The 19629-nt window shown below is 45.7% G+C and overlaps 1 protein-coding gene across 1 annotated transcript in view; it reads right to left on the bottom strand.

The window, feature by feature from the left end:
• Positions 1-18086, bottom strand: part of myot (myotilin) — a 38654-nt gene extending 20568 nt beyond the window's left edge. Inside the window, exons 1-9 of the mRNA XM_080774151.1 lie at positions 18029-18086; positions 17428-17569; positions 16648-16671; positions 15359-15478; positions 14162-14417; positions 3854-4094; positions 3384-3463; positions 2984-3104; positions 131-334 (exon numbers count right to left, since the gene is read on the bottom strand). Coding sequence (XP_080630277.1) covers positions 131-334; positions 2984-3104; positions 3384-3463; positions 3854-4094; positions 14162-14417; positions 15359-15478; positions 16648-16671; positions 17428-17527 — 1146 coding nt within the window. The 5' untranslated portion in view covers positions 17528-17569; positions 18029-18086. The remainder of the gene's footprint in view (positions 1-130; positions 335-2983; positions 3105-3383; positions 3464-3853; positions 4095-14161; positions 14418-15358; positions 15479-16647; positions 16672-17427; positions 17570-18028) is intronic.
• Between the last annotated feature and the right edge of the window lie 1543 nt (positions 18087-19629).

Raw genomic sequence — 19629 nt, 5'->3', positions numbered from 1 at the left:
GGGTACCGAGGCTAGTTAACACCTAGACTAGAAGACAATTATACGAATTACTTGCCTCCCCGAGTAACACACTGACAATAAAATGAAAATACAAATACATTTTAATGGGGGGTGGGGTAACTCTACTAACCTTGGACAGCGAGTGACTCTGGGTGGCAGATTGAGACACAGAGTGACTTTGAGAGAGGGACTGGCTTTGTGCGGATGCCGTCTTCACCTGATGACCCAACGTGCAGTCCACCAGATTCTGGGCGTTGTAGGCCAGGCTCTGGCTGCTCTGGGCCGCCCGGCTGTGGCTGCTCTGGGCCGCCAGGCTCTGGACGCAATCCGGGTTCTGTTTGGTCAAAGTCAAGTCGAGTCCATTTCATATTCATAAAAGCATGTTTGAAAACCACTTCAACTCCACTATGCTATTCTGAGGGGAACATAGCCGATAGCTAAGCTAAGCATATTGTCTGTTTTTGGCAAAAAGATGTGTAGACTGAAAAAAGAGAGCAGTTACAGTATATAACTCCCAAGTCTGTGCAGGTATACGTATATTATATTATATAATAATACAACTATTTATATAGCACTTTTTTAAACAAAGTGCTTGGACAATCTAAACAATATAAAACAATGTAATAACAATAGTACAAAAACATACTCTCTCCCCATGACTGGTGGAGACAACAAATATTGATCAAAGTAACATTTATTCTACATTCTCTAATTGTGTAGACTTCTTGTCAATTAAGTAATGCAGATGTTTAACAATAATGTAACTCTTGAGAGTCTAAAATGAAACTTATGGGTCCATTTGGTTTCATTTTACACTAGAATAGAACTCTCTCTTTGAGCCCCTGGTTGGTTACCAACTCTCTCTTCGAGCCCCTGACTAACTGTCTCAGTGACGTTAAAACTTGGATGGATGCAAACTTCCTACATCTAAAACTGAGATCATCATCTTTGGTCATAACCCCACCCTTCCTGTCAACACCCTGGGCCCCCTCTCATCTAATATCCACACCAGCGCAAAGAACCTTGGCGTCATATTTGACTGCAATTTCAAGTTTGACAAACAGATTAGCTCCGTTGTTCAAACCAGCTTCTACCATCTCCGCCTACTCGCCAAAGTCAAACCCTATCTCCCCCATAAACTATTTGAAAACTCATTCATCATGACTGTATTATGGAATCGACCAATCCGCACTCAGACGCCTGCAATTAGTTCAAAACGCTGCTGCCCGCCTTCTCACCGGTACCAACAAATTTGACCACATCACACCAGTCCTCACCTCCCTCCATTGGCTCCCGATTAAACAAAGGATCGATTTCAAGATCCTTTTATTTACCATTAAATCCCTTAATGTCCTGGCTCCGCCATATATGGCTGAACTTCTACATCGCCACAACCCATCTAGAGCTCTGAGGTCTGCTGACCAGTCACTACTGACCATTCCAACAGACCTAACCCGGAAAACAAGAGCTTTTGCGGTTGCGGCCCCAGAGTTATGGAAAAACCTACCCCCCACTTTAGAACTGCCCAATCCATAGAGATATACTTTGTCTACTGTGAAGCACTTTGGTCAATTTCGGTTGTTTAAATGTGCTATATAAATAAAGGTTGATTGATTGATCCATCATTTAGCTGAGGACCACCTGGAACCCCCTCAAGGACCACTGGTGGTCCCCGGACCACTGGTTTAAAACCACTGTTATAGACAGCCTAGCCTAGGCAGCATTCCTTTTCGGGTTTATGATCCAGTCAGGAGTGGATGATATCGCCACGTCGCTATGTTGTAGTATTGTTTTGTAGTCATCCGGAACTTCCTTTTCCCTCAAACCGATTTTTCTCAATAAAGGCTGCAGGCTACGAGAGCTATTATTGTTATTCTTCCGGTTTGAGGGAAAAGGAAGTTCTGGGGTGATTCTTCCTGCCTGATGACTACAAAACAATACTACAACATGACGTAACGATATCGTCCGCTCCAGACCGGTTCACACAGCAATTTTGTAACACAGACCAGGCTTTCCTCCGAGGTGGAAAGCCATGGTGACGCGAGGTTATAGACGGCCAGTTTATTTCTGGTGCATGACACGCTGTGCTTCCGCAGAAGACATGCTGACTTCTGTGGAATCCAATATGTCTGCAGTCAGTCGTGGCGACGGATGGAGAACTCTATCCACGTTTGTGTGTGTGTGTGTGTGTGTGTGTGTCTGTGTCCATGGGTAGACACTAAGGTCTCTGTACTTGTCATACATTGTAAGTAAGTAAATTGTCCGTGCGTGCGCGCGCACGTCTCTAATCCTTCCACACTCGAGAACCGTTCGCCCCACAGAGTTCAGATTTCACACGCACATTCCACACCACCACATGGACTGCAATGCCCGGCCTTGAGTTGGTAGGATACACAGTTGTCCAGAACCGCCACAAAAGGCTCTGCCAGTTGACCTAATGAGCCTAAGTCCCCACACATGTAGAATTCCCATCCTCTGCATCAGCCAATTGATTGCCGTGGCAACCGCACACCTGCCATTTGATTACTTAACAAGTTCACTTTTCACAGTCAGTTTGCACTCCTCAGACACAGGCAGACAGACGGATACAGAGATCTCCATATGGGTCGAAAAGGGACATGCAGAGACAGACGGTTAACACTGCGCAAAAAGCATGGAATACGGATGTGTATATTACAGGAAACTCCTGTTAAACTTTCCAACAAACTCCGGTAAACTCCCGAATTGTACCCATCACACCTGTATATTACCGTATATTACTGTATATGACTGCTAAACTTGAGGTTTACGGGTTTACGCCTGCAGGGGCATCACTACCGTGACGCAGACAAGGCAACTGCGTTGGGGCGGGCGGCTGACGAGCCTGCGTGGGGGCCTACTGACGTCTAGTTACGCGGCTGCTGGAGGCTGACGGTCACAGCAGGTCTAGTGAATAAATACAAAAAGTGCTGTCAAAATCCAACACGGTCCCGACGCCACTTACTTGTGCGGCCGCGTCGTGGCGCTCCTGCTGCGCCGCCTCTCTCTGCACGCTGTCATAGCTGGGGGCCTGGAAGGACGCCTGAGACTGGATGAAGTGGCGCGGACGTTCGTAGTTGAAGGCACTGCAGGAGAGAGAGAGAGAGAGAGAGAGAGAGAGAGAGAGAGAGAGAGAGAGAGAGGTGGGGGGAAAAAGTACTCTGTTTTGTTACCTATTAGAGTCGGCTTTCAAGTTTAAAGTACCTCAAAATTGTACTAAAGTACAGTACTTCCCACCACTGGAGAGGGAAGTAGGGCTATTTTAGTGTTGCTGTCAACACTAACACTAACACTAACACTAAATCTGACGAAACGGCATTAAAACTAAACTGAAATTGAAAGCAAAAAGTCCAAACTCTACTAGCCTGGGAGGGAAGGCACTGGGGGTGAAGGTGGGGAGGTCTGACAGGTTCATAGTGGCGGATCCAGACTGGGATGAGGACGACTGCAAAGACAAACAGAGAGACATACTTTAAAAAACCCATTTAGACCTGAGGACGATTCTACAAATGTCTTCTAAATCATGACAGTATTCTGAAAAGGTATTTTAAGTATTCTGTGTAGGTGCGCTCTTAACACCAAACAATTTTCGGCATGCAGTGTAAAATGACTTATACTGGATCTCTTGTCCACTAGTCCCTTCCTAACATTTTAGTCTACTGTATTTGTTGACGAAATTGCCAGTATATATTTAGTCTTAGTTTTAGTCATCATAGCTTAGTTTTCATTTAGTTTCCATTTAGTTTGCGTCAGTGATAAAATGTTGTCGACGAACATTTTTCGTCTTAGTTTTAGTCGACAAAATTGTTAACACTGTTACAGTAATAATCCTTACAGTGAAGGTGTGCTTGCTAGGAGTGAAGAGTTTGGGCGTGGGAGGGGCTTTGTCCTCGATGTGCTCCGGCGGAGGTGGCGAGGGGGGAGGGGGGGGGCTGGGCGTGAGGGTGCGGGTGCGGGTGCGGGCGGGGGTCTCCGGTGACCTTTGACCCTCGTAGCTCGGGGGGCTCTCCTCCTGCTTGCTGCGACCCGGGGCTTCCTCTTCAGGTGACTGGCAGGCCGGCAGGGGCTCTGGGAAACTGGACGACATACGGAACATATTTGTCATTTCAATCCAAGACACAGACCGCCATTGACGTCAGTGTTGTTTTTGGCAGCAAGTTTCCATTTTAGTTTTAGTCTCTTGAATAGTTTTCACTTCGTTTTTGTCACATTTTAGTCACCTGGAATGTCTTAGTGTTAGTCTAGTTTTAGTCGACTAAATTTCACAAGATTTTAGTCGACTAAATCTACAGGTGATTTTGTCGACTAAAATGTGTTTTGGGGGCCTTGATGCCGTGATAATGGCTGATTTTACACTTGCTGAAAATAGCCGATCTACAAGCTCACAATGCGTCGCAACGATAGATCTGCTATTTTCAGCATGCAACAAAGTGTAAAATGACTTGTCTTTTACTTATACTGGATCTCTTGTCCACTAGTCCCTTCCTAACATTTTACTCTAGTTTTTGTTTGTTGACGAAATTGTCAACATATTTAGTCTTAGTTTTAGTCATCATAGCTTAATTTTAATTTAGTTTCCATGTAGTTTCCATCAGTGAAAAAGGGTAGTCGACGAACATTTTTCGTCTTGGTTTTAGTCGACGAAAACAACACTGATTGACGTATATATGACGTTCGTCATTTGGTGTTTTCAGTGTTGAAACTGCCAATAACTAATGAACAGAACACTGTGCTGACACTTTTTCCCCCCTGATGAAAAAGTAGAGACTCTCGTCTTTCTTTTGAGACATTTGGTGTTTACATCGTCATAGAACTACATACTCTATGAGTCTATGTGTCTTGAAAGATTAGTAAAAACGCTCAAAATCGCTGCAGTGTGGGCACACTGTTGTAGAGAGACTCTGGCAGTGAATGAGATTGATTAGAGAAGTTGTGGAATACACATGTGGAAATGGATTTTGTTTGGAAAATATACCAGTGAAAGATGATTGAACGAGTTAAAATCTTTTCTACAGTATGCAGTATTGCAGATTTAGGGAACAAGGTCAAACATCAATTATACAACAGGTCGTTTCGAGGAAGCAATCTGATTGGTTGAAACAGCCGTGGTTCAAATGAGCACCATGCACTCAACACCTAATCAAAACGAATAATTCAGCTGCTCTGTTCTCCCAGACTTGGTGGCTAGGCTAGCTAGTTTCTTGGGACATTTGTGGTCGTAGTGACTACATCTGTCATTTAAAAAAAGTTTTTTCAATGTCAACTATTATCATCAAGTGGAGTTTACCTGAATACATGCAGACCTTCAGCCAACAAGCCACGGCACGGACTACAGACCCACAGCTTCCTTACCCCCTCCCCACACGGCACGGACTACAGACCCACAGCTTCCTTACCCCCTCCCCACACGGCACGGACTACAGACCCACAGCTTCCTTACCCCCTCCCCACACGGCACGGACTACAGACCCACAGCTTCCTTACCCCCTCCCCACACGGCACGGACCTACAGACCCACAGCTTCCTTACCCCCTCCCCACACGGCACGGACTACAGACCCACAGCTTCCTTACCCCCTCCCCACACGGCACGGACCTACAGACCCACAGCTTCCTTACCCCCTCCCCACACGGCACAGACTACAGACCCACAGCTTCCTTACCCCCTCCCCACACGGCACGGACCTACAGACCCACAGCTTCCTTACCCCCTCCCCACACGGCACAGACTACAGACCCACAGCTTCCTTACCCCCTCCCCACACGGCACGGACTACAGACCCACAGCTTCCTTACCCCCTCCCCACACGGCACGGACTACAGACCCACAGCTTCCTTACCCCCTCCCCACACGGCACGGACTACAGACCCACAGCTTCCTTACCCCCTCCCCACACGGCACGGACTACAGACCCACAGCTTCCTTACCCCCTCCCCACACGGCACAGACTACAGACCCACAGCTTCCTTACCCCCTCCCCACACGGCACGGACCTACAGACCCACAGCTTCCTTACCCCCTCCCCACACGGCACGGACTACAGACCCACAGCTTCCTTAACCCCTCCCCACACGGCACGGACTACAGACCCACAGCTTCCTTAACCCCTCCCCACACGGCACGGACTACAGACCCACAGCTTCCTTACCCCCTCCCCACACGGCACGGACCTACAGACCCACAGCTTCCTTACCCCCTCCCCACACGGCACGGACTACAGACCCACAGCTTCCTTAACCCCTCCCCACACGGCACAGACTACAGACCCACAGCTTCCTTACCCCCTCCCCACACGGCACGGACTACAGACCCACAGCTTCCTTACCCCCTTCCCTCACGGCACGGACCTACAGCCCCACAGCTTCCCTATTAACCCCTTCCCACACACAGCACAGACCTACAGACCCACAACCTCCCTAACCCCTCCCCTCCCCACACATGCGCTTTTCTCAGACCTTCACCCAACAATCCACAGGCCGGACCCAAACCTCCATAACCCCAACACGTGTATAACGACAACCAGCCTTCTTAGCCCTACGTTGCTTCCACCCAGTCTGCTGTTTGCTTCCTGAAGTCTCTCCACCCCATAATAATTATGACAATGTGCACCAAGCTTGGTCGCTCCTCTAACTTTTCTTCTAACTAGAGGAAGGAATGTTGTTACCATAGCTACCGGTTGTTGGCCAGCTAACTTGGCCCATGATGACTATTACAAGGGGCCACATGACAATAGCGGAGTCTCTCTTTCCCCCGTGTCCCTCTCTATCTCTCTCTCTTTCAGTGTCGCACACACACACACACACACACACACACACACACACACACACACACACACAACTATACTTGTAAGGACTTCAACATTTGAGCGAACCATATTTTATGAATGACATTTTTGCAATGTTTTGCCATTGTTTGTCGTACAATAACTCCAAAGCTGAAGATAGCGTGCCATGCTGCCGCAGTATACGCTTTGTAAGCTTGTAGATCAGCTATCTTCAGTGCCACTACACCGGCGTGCGGCTAAGTATAAGTCAGGCATCATGTTCTATAGCTCCTAAATCTAACCCTTCAGTTTAGAGCCCATTAAGACCTGAGACCCATTCTATGAATGCCTTTATGCCCCAAATAGGGAATGGAAATGGGGCTTGAAGTAGTTTAAATAATCTTCCATTGTGCTCGTTGATCCTCGAGATTGTGGAGCCGCTATTTTTGACCATTGTCGCCTGTAAATTACATCATTCCCCCAAAAACATCAATCGGGTGGCTGAGCAATGCCCGGAATATTAAGAGCTGTTTCAACGTTATAATGGAGGGTTCTTGGAATGCCTTTCAGCTTGGAGGTTCTGAATGATCTTTGGGAACAACAGGGGACAGTCTGTCTCTCTCGGGACAAGGTGACGTGAATAGGGAGGATGTGGTTTGACAAGAACGGTATCTTTTGCAGCCAATATGTCTTGAATGGGGAGGCACACAAGCACGCACACACACACACCTTGCTTACTGTAAATCACTCTAAGAGCGTCTGGCTGCTAAATGCCTAAATTGTAAGTTAACAGATCAGGGGACGGCCTTAGAGATCTGGAGGCCCGTTTTAAGACCAAATATGAGGTCCCCATCTTATATACTGTACCCCTGTTTCCATTCTAATGTTGGTCAAATGTAACCTGACTCCGACAGCTGGTGGCAGCAGTGAGTTCCTCCTCCTGCTTCCCATCTGGTCCCTCTCGGGCAGAGACAATGCGCTCCGATCAAATTCTGACCGGGTCGACATGCGGCCGTATGCGGCCGCTAGGGGCGGGTTCAACGCGATACTGATGATGTATTGAAGCACTGCCACAGCGCAATGTAAACACAACCTAACAAGACTACAACTCCACATTATTATGGAGATATCATCATTGTTGTCCCGCTGCTTCCAGGTTCATCGTTTCCGCTTGAGAGATCCCAGATCCAGGCAGGAGGGAACGTGTGAACTCAATAATGCTGCAATCCGGCGGAGTGAGGTTAGGTCAGATGACCTTTTCAGGCAATAAAGAGACTACTCACAGGTGGTTTGAGAAAGTCGATTAAAGCATGTGTGATGAATGGCGATCATTGTAGAGTTTCTGCAGAGATTTTCAGTTCAAGTGGCAACGTTAATGTACATGTGTCCACGGTCCACCTTTAAGATTAACGTCTTGCTGTCGCCCTCTCGTTTTGAAAGTGTCTGTGGCACATTTTACCCAGGTTATTTTACAGGGAATAATTGTAACTCAACAGCATGGGAGTGTGCAAGACAGCGAGTGAGCGAGAGAGACAGGGCGAGAGAGAGAGAGAGGGTGGAGGTGGTTGACTGACAGAGGCCTCCCTGAGGGTAGAGACCCGTTTAAATTGAAACAGGTGAAACATAGCAAAGGTCTATGGACTAGACAAGTGGTTCCCAAACGTTATCATGTCAAGGACCCCCAAATTGACATTTCTTTGCTCGCGGACCCCCATTTGAAGAGATATGCCAGGGACCCCCATAAGAGAAGATTTTTACAGCTCTAGCAGTGATTCTCAATCCGTTTAATTTCATGGACCCCCCAGTTTGACATGCATTAGGCTAGACCCCCATTTAATGCCATTTCTATCTCTGGGACCCCCAATTTATATTGTAAAAACTGAGTGTACTATTATTTAGCTGGGGACTCCCTGGAACTCCCTCAAGAACCCCTGGGGTCCCCGGACCCCACTTTGGGAACCACTGGACTGGACCCTAATCTTCCACTTACAATCAGTACGACAACTCAATCTGAATACAAATCCCTCGCGTAACCACCTCAAAAATGGTTCCTTAGTTTCCGTAGGTTAGGCTTAGCCTCTGGGGGGCGTCACCTCCTTTTTTGTGTAGTAACAGGAACTTGGTTTGGTTCCTTCCCTTTCTTCAGATTCTTAAATGCATGGTTTACCTGCCTTAAAAACACTACATACACAACACTACATACACAGGGCAATTGTGTTAGTCAACTGCGTGCGTGCGTTTGAGTGTTTCCGTAGGTGCGAGATGTGCGTGCAATAATAAGCGTGTACGTATAGGGCGGCTATGTGGCATGTGTGATAATGTGGCATGTGTTAATAAGAATGTGAAGTCAATGTATTGCAGACCTGTTAGTGTGTGTGTGTGTGTGTGTGTGTGTGTGTGTGTGTGTGTGTGTGTGTGTGTGTGTGTGTGTGTGTGTGTGTGTGTGTGTGTGTGTGTGTGTGTGTGTGTTAAAGTGGGAGCAGCTATATCGGTCCTGGAACATTAGGCGGCAGGTGCAGTATTTACTGGTGTACCCCCCCTCCCCCCTGCACAGCATTGTGGGTAGGTGTTGGGGAGAAACTGTCCTTTTCACTTTGATACGTATATACGGCAACGGAACAGCAGTGGTGGGAATTGTTTTACTTAAGTAAAAGTAACAATACTGCAAATTAGAACTACTCCGTTACAAGTAGGCCAACAAGTACGGAATTGAAAGTATCGGCATCAAAATGCACTTAAAGTACTAAAAGTATTCATATTGCAGAATATTTAACAAGTTCAAAATGTGTAGAAAATCTATTGAACCGATATACAAGCTCACAATGTGTCACAATGCGACACATCTATACGCTATTTTCAAATGGACGAAATGTATATGGTTGAAGTGGTTAATGTATGTTTTCCAAAAATCGCCAAAGTAACTATTAGTAACTAGAGTTTTCAAATAATTGTAGTCAAGTTAAAAGTACAATCTTTGGTTCTAGTGGAGTAGAAGTAAAGGTATTAATTGGAAATACTCCAGTAAAGTAGCCTACAAATACCTCAAAATTGTACTTAAGTGAGTGCTAAACCCCTTATCCCTAAACCTCTAAAAAATAAATATATACTTGCAAAACATTTTTGAATACCGGTAGTTAAAATAGCCGATCTAACAAGTGTTAGTTGAACCATTTTAATGTTTTTCAAAATAGTAAAATAAAAAGGCGAAGATAGGGCCCCAGGAATCCCTTAGATTGTCCGTATTCGCTACGTTTGCCTCGTCCTTTGTTCATTGTCTTGTCTATGCTTTGCAATTCTGTGTATTACGTTATTATGTTCCCAGGGTAGTAGCTGAGCACAAGTGCTCATTTTCAGCAACGCCCTGCATAGAGACACACAGACAGACACACACACGCATTAAAACCTGGGAGCTGACCAGTACAACCACAGTCTTATACTGTTGGCCACTACGCAGCTCCATTGGAGCAGTTGGACCCAGATTGTTCCTGCCCGGCAAACCGAACCGGCAAACTTTTGGCAACCAGGGCGCTCCTCTAACCCTTAGGCCACCGCTGCCCATGAAACTGTCTGCAACTGCTGTGCCTGTGATTTGTAATCGCCACTCTTGTGGCGATTACAAATCAGTCAGTCTTGTTCCCCACTCAGTCCTTGTCTTTTTTTTCTTTTCGAGTTACAAGAACCACAGTAAGCAAACCGGCTTGGTTTCAGATATGGTTCTCAGAACGTAATCCGGGCCCTGCTCGGGAGGTCGTACTGGTAAAATCGTTCAGATCTCTTAATCTGAAGGCTTGAAAGTGCTTGGAAACTGGCACTAGGATGTGTAATTAAATTACGTTAGACTTCATCTGTCTTCTGTGCTCTATTGCTGTTGATATTGCACTCACGCACGCACACACGCAAATCAATGTAGGAGGTTATATAAATTGCCCATAGGCTATTTGGGGCATAAATGTTTTAGCGACGGTTGTAGATCATTCCATGAAACTGGAGCATCAAAACAGAAAGCAGATCTTCCCCTGCCCACTTTGACAGGCTGGAATGGCTTATAGGGTTGACGACAGAGTACAGCATCTTGCAATGGGTCTGGTCCACAAGATTCGATACACCACCAAGATACCCATGTACCTCTAAATGTCTAAATACTTCCTTAAAACTGCTCTCAAAGGTCACCTATACGGACGGCTGCAATTCGAAACTGGCCCCCGTAAAATCTGAATCCCCACCCTCCCCTTTTCCCCCTCACTGTATATGTTCCCCCCCCCCTTTTTACCTCCTTTATGATTGTTTCCTGTTTGTTTGTTTTTTTAAATAATGTGAGAACCGCTGGCCACATGCGCACGCGCGCGCGCACACACACACACACACACACACACACACACACACACACAACATGACCTTAAAACACAGGCACTGCCGTCCAGGGGTCTCTGAGAGAGAGAGAGGGTCTTCTGAAGGACACAGAGCCACTGCACTATCATCACCTCACATTACAGACATGATGTCATATCGCAACACACTCACGCAAGCACGCGTGCGCACGCGCACACACACACATACACACACACACACACACACACCCCACTCAGATTACTGATTACTTTACTGTACAGACAGCCTCATAGTTTATACTGTGTGTACTGTACACTACATTACGATCATTTTGACAGCTTTTAGTTACAAGAGACTTTATGGATATAGATTATTATTACAAAATAATACATTACGGTAACCAGAATCCCCATTTTGTTTAAATGGTTATTATGATATAGCTGATCTAAAAGCTCACCATGCATCACATCGTGAACAATGTTTAAGCTTTTTGAAACAATTGTTAAATGTTATTCTTGAGGAATGCCATGAGGACTTTTAGAACTTAAAAGGACGACATAAAAATAATAACAATAATAATAATGGTATAATAATAATAATATTATTACCACTATTATTATTGTTATTATTTTTAAAAGGACCATATCATGGTCCTTTTATGCAGTACAGGTTTGAATACATCTATCATTAAATCCCAATTACTTTCTGAATATTTCTACATGGTACTCCAGTTAAAGTACTCGCAGCATTACATGCCAGGCTGGCTCCTTATCAACATTATTCCTACTTGTACTCCAGTTAAAATACTCACAGCATTACATACCGGGCCCAGCAGGCTCCTTATCAACATTATTCCTACTTGTACTCCAGTTAAAGTACTCACAGCATTACATACCAGGCCCAGTGGGCTCCTTATCAACATCATTACTTGTACTGCAGTTAAAGTACTCACAGCATTACATACCGGGCCCAGCAGGCTCCTTATCAACATTATTCCTACTTGTACTCCAGTTAAAGTACTCACAGCATTACATACCGGGCCCAGTGGGCTCCTTATCAACATCATTACTTGTACTGCAGTTAAAGTACTCACAGCATTACATACCAGGCCCAGCGGTCTCCTTATCAACATCATTACTTGTACTGCAGTTAAAGTACTCACAGCATTACATACCAGGCCCGGCGGGCGGCAGGCTCCTTATCAACATCATTCCTGCCCACAGCCCTCAGGCAGCATGTGTGAATGAAGCACCAGAACAGATGACACAACAAGCCCACAAATAGCCTAAAGTCACTTTGGGCGCCGGAGGCACAATATCCAAGCTTTTTCCACGTAACAAATATAACATAGGCTACTCAAAACATTACGAAACCACAACTATAATAATAATAATAATACACACACACACACACACACACACACACACACACACACACACACACACACACACACACACACACAGACATCTTTTTGGGCTTATTATTTAGGCTGAAATCACATTGGGTGTCATTTAAAAAAAGTCAAAATCTTACCTTAACAAATGCTCCTACATATATAATCCATAGACTTCACCAACATGACTTTTACCATTCACTGGGGTGTTTCTTTTCTCCCAGCCTGTCTGTCGTCTATCTATGGATCTAATGTGACTCTAGGAGAAGTGTCACAAGTGTCACTGCAACAGGTGACCAATAGCGCGCACAGAGAGAGAGAGAGAGAGACGCCCACGCTTGCTTGTAGCCCACCAGCTGATCACTCCTCTGAGTCCTCTCTGACCCCCCCCCCCCCCCCCCCTTGCGGTTTCAGAGTGATGCAACAGTGCCCTCTTGTGGATTCTTTCAGACAAAACTAGTGAATACACAGTAGTAGGCCTATCTGATAATTAAGATGACTCTGGGCGTAAGCTCACTGTCGCGCGTGGACGTGTCAGAAGAACCTGAAGCCCTTCTTCTTCGTGGGGTTTTTAGACAGCTGGTGGATGGAAAAGAAGCTCCACCTCAGCGCCCGACGGACGCGGAGGAGAGCTGTCCGTCACGTCAGTCGGGCATGGAGGTGGAGCTTCTTTTCCATCCACCAGCTGTCTAAAAACCAGTTTTTTAAGCTGCGCGACCAGAGAGTAAACGTAATGTAAACTCTGTCTGTCTGTCTGCTGTGCATGCGTTTTTGCAACTCAGGTGTCTCCCGCTTGGAGGAGAAGACATCCCTGAGACGCGCAGAGAAGCGCAGGCAGCGGCATGAGCGCGCTGCAGGGACTATCCTACCAGGCTCAGCACACCCCATGAGCGCGCTGCAGGGACTATCCTACCAGGCTCAGCACACCCCATGAGCGCGCTGCAGGGACTATCCTACCAGGCTCAGCACACCCCATGAGCGCGCTGCAGGGACTATCCTACCAGGCTCAGCACACCCCATGAGCGCGCTGCAGGGACTATCCTACCAGGCTCAGCACACCCCATGAGCGCGCTGCAGGGACTATCCTACCAGGCTCAACACACCCCATGAGCGCGCTGCAGGGACTATCCTACCAGGCTCAGCACACCCCATGAGCGCGCTGCAGGGACTATCCTACCAGGCTCAACACACCCCATGAGCGCGCTGCAGGGACTATCCTACCAGGCTCAACACACCCCATGAGCGCGCTGCAGGGACTATCCTACCAGGCTCAGCACACCCCATGAGCGCGCTGCAGGGACTATCCTACCAGGCTCAGCACACCCCTGCCCCACGTGTGGAACAGTGTGCGGATCAGCTATTGGTCTTAACCGCCACATGTGGGCGCATGAGCGCACCAGACGCTGAAAACCCCCCCTTACCCCCGGGAGATATGAAGTCATCATCGACTACGATGGACTGCCATAAGCAAGTAAGTGTGTGTGTGTGTGTGTGTGTGTGTGTGTGTGTGTGTGTGTGTGTGTGTGTGTGTGTGTGTGTGTGTGTGTGTGTGTGTGTGTGTGTGTGTGTGTGTGTGTGTGTGTGTGTGTGTGTGTGTGTGTGTGTGTGTGTGTGTGTGTGTGTGTGTGTGTGTCTCACACACAGTATTATGCACTCACTCGTCTATGTTGTGCATGGGACTGTTGTCCATGCAGGGGCTGTCTGGCCACTCGGGAGGGGGAAGGTTTATGGTGTCGCGCAGCAGAGACGAGGAGAACTCCTCTGCCTTCCTGGAGGAGGAGGAGGACGACACGCTCTCCTGGTGGAACACAGCTTCCTGTTCCTGTCCAAACGATATGGCGTCCTGTCGGAGGGAAGCTCCTTCCTCCTGAATCTGGTGATGGCTGGCTTCACTCTCCAGCTGCTCCTCCAGATCTGTGTGTGTGTGTGTGTGTGTGTGTGTGTGTGTGTGTGTGTGTGTGTGTGTGTGTGTGTGTGTGTGTGTGTGTGTGTGTGTGTGTGTGTGTGTGTGTGTGTGTGTGTGTGTGTGTGTGTGTGTGTGTGTGTGTGTGTGTGTGTGTGTGTGTGTGTGTGTGGAGAGAGAGTTAACAGCGTGCATGGTTGAATGGAACACACACATGCGTGCACGCACAGTCGCACACACACATGCGCATACGGTCACACGCAGACTTAGTCTCGCGTATAGCCAGAAAACTATTCACAATCACTGAACGATTGAGAGTCTTACTGGAACTACACATTCCGAAAGTCGAAAGCTGAAGCTGCCATCTGTTCGTCAATCGTGTTCACCGTTCAAATATATTTAAAAAATATCTTTACATTTTCTTTTAGAATTTACATTTCTAAAATAATATCATTTAAAGACCCATTGACCTCTTATAACATGGCAGCCTGCTTGCTTATCTGAGATAAATAAAATAAAATAATTGCATATATTAAAATATATAGGCCTATACATTTTTCCGTGAAAGGTAATGACGGCATTTTTTTCGTAGCTTAGTGTGTTAGGGTTGTACTTTTTTGTTTTTGTGTTCCCTGATTTACTTTCTCAGCTGAACAAATGTATTTGAGACACCAAAGGGTGTAACTGACTGACTGACAGACGGAGGGACGGACACTCTCTGACGGACGGACAGACAGACAGACAGACAGACAGACTTCTTGGCTATGTAGAAGTGTCTATTTGTACGTCTCTTGATGAATTGAACAAGGTGGACCCTCTTGTAAACAAGTGTAATGCTTTATTGGGTCGCCCACTCACAGTTAACAGTCTTTGTATTGAGTTGTGCTTTGATGTACTGCAATTCTGCAAACTGTTAATACATATTTCAGACAGACAGACAGACAGCGCATACCGTTGTAGACCTCCAGCATGGCGGAGCAGGACACTGTGCCAAAGGAGTTTCCGACCATACATTTGAACAGGCCTGAGTCCTCTGGGAAGGCCTCTGTGATCACCAGAGTGCACAGCTCCTCTGTGGGGTCCAAGGTCAACACAGAGAGACACAGTGAGTACTCTCATTCAGTGGTGGAAAAAGTTTACTCAAATCTTTTTTTAACTGACTAAAAGAGGATCTACAACGTTTGGATTACTTTGAATACTCAGATTACTTTTTTCTATCTCTGGGACCCCGAATTTATATTGTAAAATCAATGTTAATGTAACTCTGAGAGTGTACAAATGGAACCAAATGGACCCGTTAGGGTCATTTAGCTGGGTACCCCCTGGATCTCCCTCAAGGACCCCACTTTGGGAACCACTGGTGTAGTAAAAGCACAATATTAGGATCCGGGATGTAGTGGAGTAGAAATAAAAGTATTGTAAATGGGAAATATCAAGTAAAGTAAAACACCTCAAAGTACAGTAGCCTACTTAAGTAGGCCTACTGTAGATGTTAGTTACTTTCCACAACTGCTCCCATATTGCATGAACTTTGATTGAACTTTGTGATGTTTGTAAATGTTTGTTGGTAGTTAGTAATAGTCTATTAGTTTCTATTACCAGAGACCTTATAAGGCGGTGGTTCCCAAAGTGGGGTCCAGGCACCCCCAGGGGTCCTTGAGGGAGTTCAGGGGGTCCCCAGCTAAATGATAGTTTGGAACCAAATTTGGTTCCATTTGTACACACTCAGAGTTAAATTAACATTGATTTTACAATATAAATTGGGGGTCCCAGAGATAGAAATGCCATTAACTGGGCGGTCCGTAGACTAATGCATGCATGTCAAACTGGGGGTCCTTGAAATTAAACGGGTTGAGAATCACTGCTAGAGCCATACAAAATCTGCTCTTATGGGGGTCCCTGGCATATTTTTTAAATGGGGGTCCGCGGGCTAATTAGTGTCAATTTGGGGGTCCTTGACATGAAAAAGTTTGGGAACCACTGTTATAACTGACCAGAGACAAGGTCGTGGTTACTCGATACTGAGTTGGACATTTGAGGAAGATACATGAAAGAAGAAGACCTTACAAGGGTAGGACTATTTTTTGACAAGAACCCGAAATATTGTAGTGTAATATCTAGTTATTTCTTTATTGTCAGTCAGTACTAAGGTAGTAAAACCTTTTGATCATAAACAAATACATTGATGCCCACGAATAAAAGAGCATTATTGTCTTTATAGATAAGTCTTTACCTACTCACCTGGTACCGACGCAGAACTGGCCTCTGAGAGAGGGAGAGAGAGACAGAGAGAGAGAGAGAGAGAGAGAGAGAGAGAGAGAAATCAGTTCTTACATGATAATTGTCTCTGTCGGGTGGAAAAAACCTCATGTTCAAAACTGTCACTTTTCCTGAAGGCATATCTAGGAGGTCAACATGCAGTGCTTTGAGCCTGCGGATGTGTGCTATGTGTACATGATTTCATGTGATGCTGCTATGATAAAGTATAGGGCATTCATTCATTTATGAAAAAAACACAAAGTTATAATAATGAAGATAAGAGGTTTCTGCCTGCCGACAACGATATGCACATTGTATAACACTGCAGTTATTCTTATAACATGCCTCATGCTTTTGCACCTGGACCAAGGGCTTAGTAGTGAAGTAGTTGAGTTATCTCTCTCTCTCCGTCGCCACCAGGTATTCCTAAACATAAACTCAGTAAAACTATGCCTAAACCTAACCTTATACTGTACATAAACGTAACCTCAGCTAAACTATGCCTAAACATAACCTTATACATAGGGCCTACTGTAAACGTAACCTCAGTAAAACTATACCTAAACCTAACCTTATTCCCAACCTTCCTTAACCTCAGTGAAGTGACTAGGCCTACAAGAATACAGTAATCGTTCGGGGGCGAGCAGTCCGCAAATAAAATGTGGTGTGTTTTGGGCAAATGTCACGCACGCACGCACACGAACACACACACACACACACACACACACACACACACACACACACACACACACGAACACTCACTCTTGCGCAGTATCCTGAAGTCGTCAGAGTCCAGTATCTGCTCGTCCTCTCGGTACCACATGACCTGCAGGGGGGGCGTGCCCCTCAGTCGACACTCCATGACCACTAGCTGTCCGTTCACTGTGGACACGTCATGGAGACACTGCAAGACGCACGCACCCAGCACAACGCACACCGCACACACACAGCAGTGGGTTCTCAAACCATTTCATTTCAAGGAGCCCCAGGCCCTTTTTGAAACTAGCTCCTCGCCACTCGTCCTACACACTTCCACTTTGTTTGAGCATAGATATATAAATAATAGAGGCGGCACCGGGATTCCTCTCCCATCCAGTGTCGTCTCTATTATTTATACCTCTATTCTCAAACCAAGTGGAAGTGTGTAGGGGGAGTGGCGAGGAGCTAGTTTCAAAAAGGGGGCCAGTCTTGTATTGCATTAGGCCACAGACCCCTCATAACTGAGTGTACAAATGGAACCAAATTTTGTTCCACTTGTACACTCTCAGGGTTATATCTATAGGTCCAATTGGGTGTGTGTGTGTGTGTGTGTGTGTGTGTGTGTGTGTGTAGACGCAAATGCAGACAGACAGAGGTTACGTACCTTGACAAAGGTAGGGGCGACTCCATTCCCTGAGTATTGCTGGTTGTACTGTGGGCTTTGGGTCTGGGAAGGACACAACATTCAATTCTGTTCAAACTGAATAATGGGCTAAATCTACAGGCTTGTAGATCTACAAGCTCACCATGTGGTCTGCGACGTGCTGTGAGCTTTTAGATCTGCATTATTCAGGCATGACGACATCGTCATTGCCCGCTAAAATACAAAACGGACTAAATCAACTGTAGATTTACTGATTTAGTCAACACAAATTTAACTTAAAACCACTTTGCTATTTGGGGATCATAGGTCATTGATATTATATGGTATTTAGTCGACTATAGATAAAAAGCAGAACATCTCAGATGACTAAAGATACGACTACATCAAATTATACTGTGAGAATGAACACTGGTCTTTAGCTACCCTCCAGTGTTGATTTTGTCAACTAAAACTATGCCAAAAAAAATTGCAGACTACTTTTTTTCACTGATGAAAACGACAAAAAAAAACTAAGCCATGATGACTAAATTTAAGACTACATATTGTCAATTTCGTCTTAAATATCAGAGATGGACAATACACTGACACAAAGGTAGACAGGAACACCCACAAATGTCACATCCGGTTTCAGCCTGGGGTAAAGAATAGAAAATGCTCTTCCCCATAGAGTTATAATAGTGTACGATCCTTTGGATCACTTTCAGAGCGATTTGTTGATCCATCAGAAGGACGATTCATTTAGCCATGGTTCACATGGCGCTGGTCTGTCATGTCATTCAACCTGACGTTAACATCTACATACAGTACATACATGTTCAGATTTCAAATATAAAGTGCTCGCCCCAGAGCCACGGATGTTACAATCCTCCTCGGGTGGGTAGAAGTACCCGTATCTTCCCGTCCAATAAAAAGCGTTGTACAGTAATCCGATCGGTGGCCATTTTATCACAGTTATAATGTATCCTCATGCACCAACCGATAGGGGCGCATAGTTGAAAGCACATGGCCAAAAACGGATTAAACTTTGCTTTTAATTAAACCATACAGAAGATACCGGTACTTATACCCGCCCTAGCAGAATTGTAACATCCATGGCCCTGGGGTGAGCCCTTTATATTTGTAGTCTGGAGATTGTGCGTAAAACACTTCAGGCCAGGGCTACCATGAGCTCACAGCGCATTGCGACACGTTGTGAGTGAGTTTGTATATTTTTGGTTTATGCTGGCGACCTGGGGTTCAAGTGGTTTATAGTCATAGTCAGATCTGATTATCCTTATCTCTTTATACTTCATCGCATGCGTCAATGTTCTATAAACATCATTGATGAATTAATGGCTTTTTAAAATAGATATTATGATAAGTTTCAGTGATCATAGAAAAGTGTCTCTTACCATGTGAATATAGTGAATGGAAGAGCGAGTGGCAAATCAAGTGGCAAAGTGAGTGACAAAGTGAATTTAAGGTTGTTTAAAGTCATTTAATGCAATCAAATAGGACTTTTCTGTTTGGATGTATGGGCTGTCAAGGCCAGAAAGTAGTTTTTTGCCACTCAGTAGGCGTTCCTCATGCAGAACTTCCGGGTATGATCGGACTCTAGCTTG

This window comes from Protomyctophum bolini (assembly GCF_963924005.1).
Source record: "Protomyctophum bolini genome assembly, chromosome: 10".
Lineage (NCBI taxonomy): Eukaryota > Metazoa > Chordata > Actinopteri > Myctophiformes > Myctophidae > Protomyctophum > Protomyctophum bolini.
Note: the sequence above shows the minus strand (reverse complement) of the source record. Positions and strands in the feature narration are given on the sequence as shown.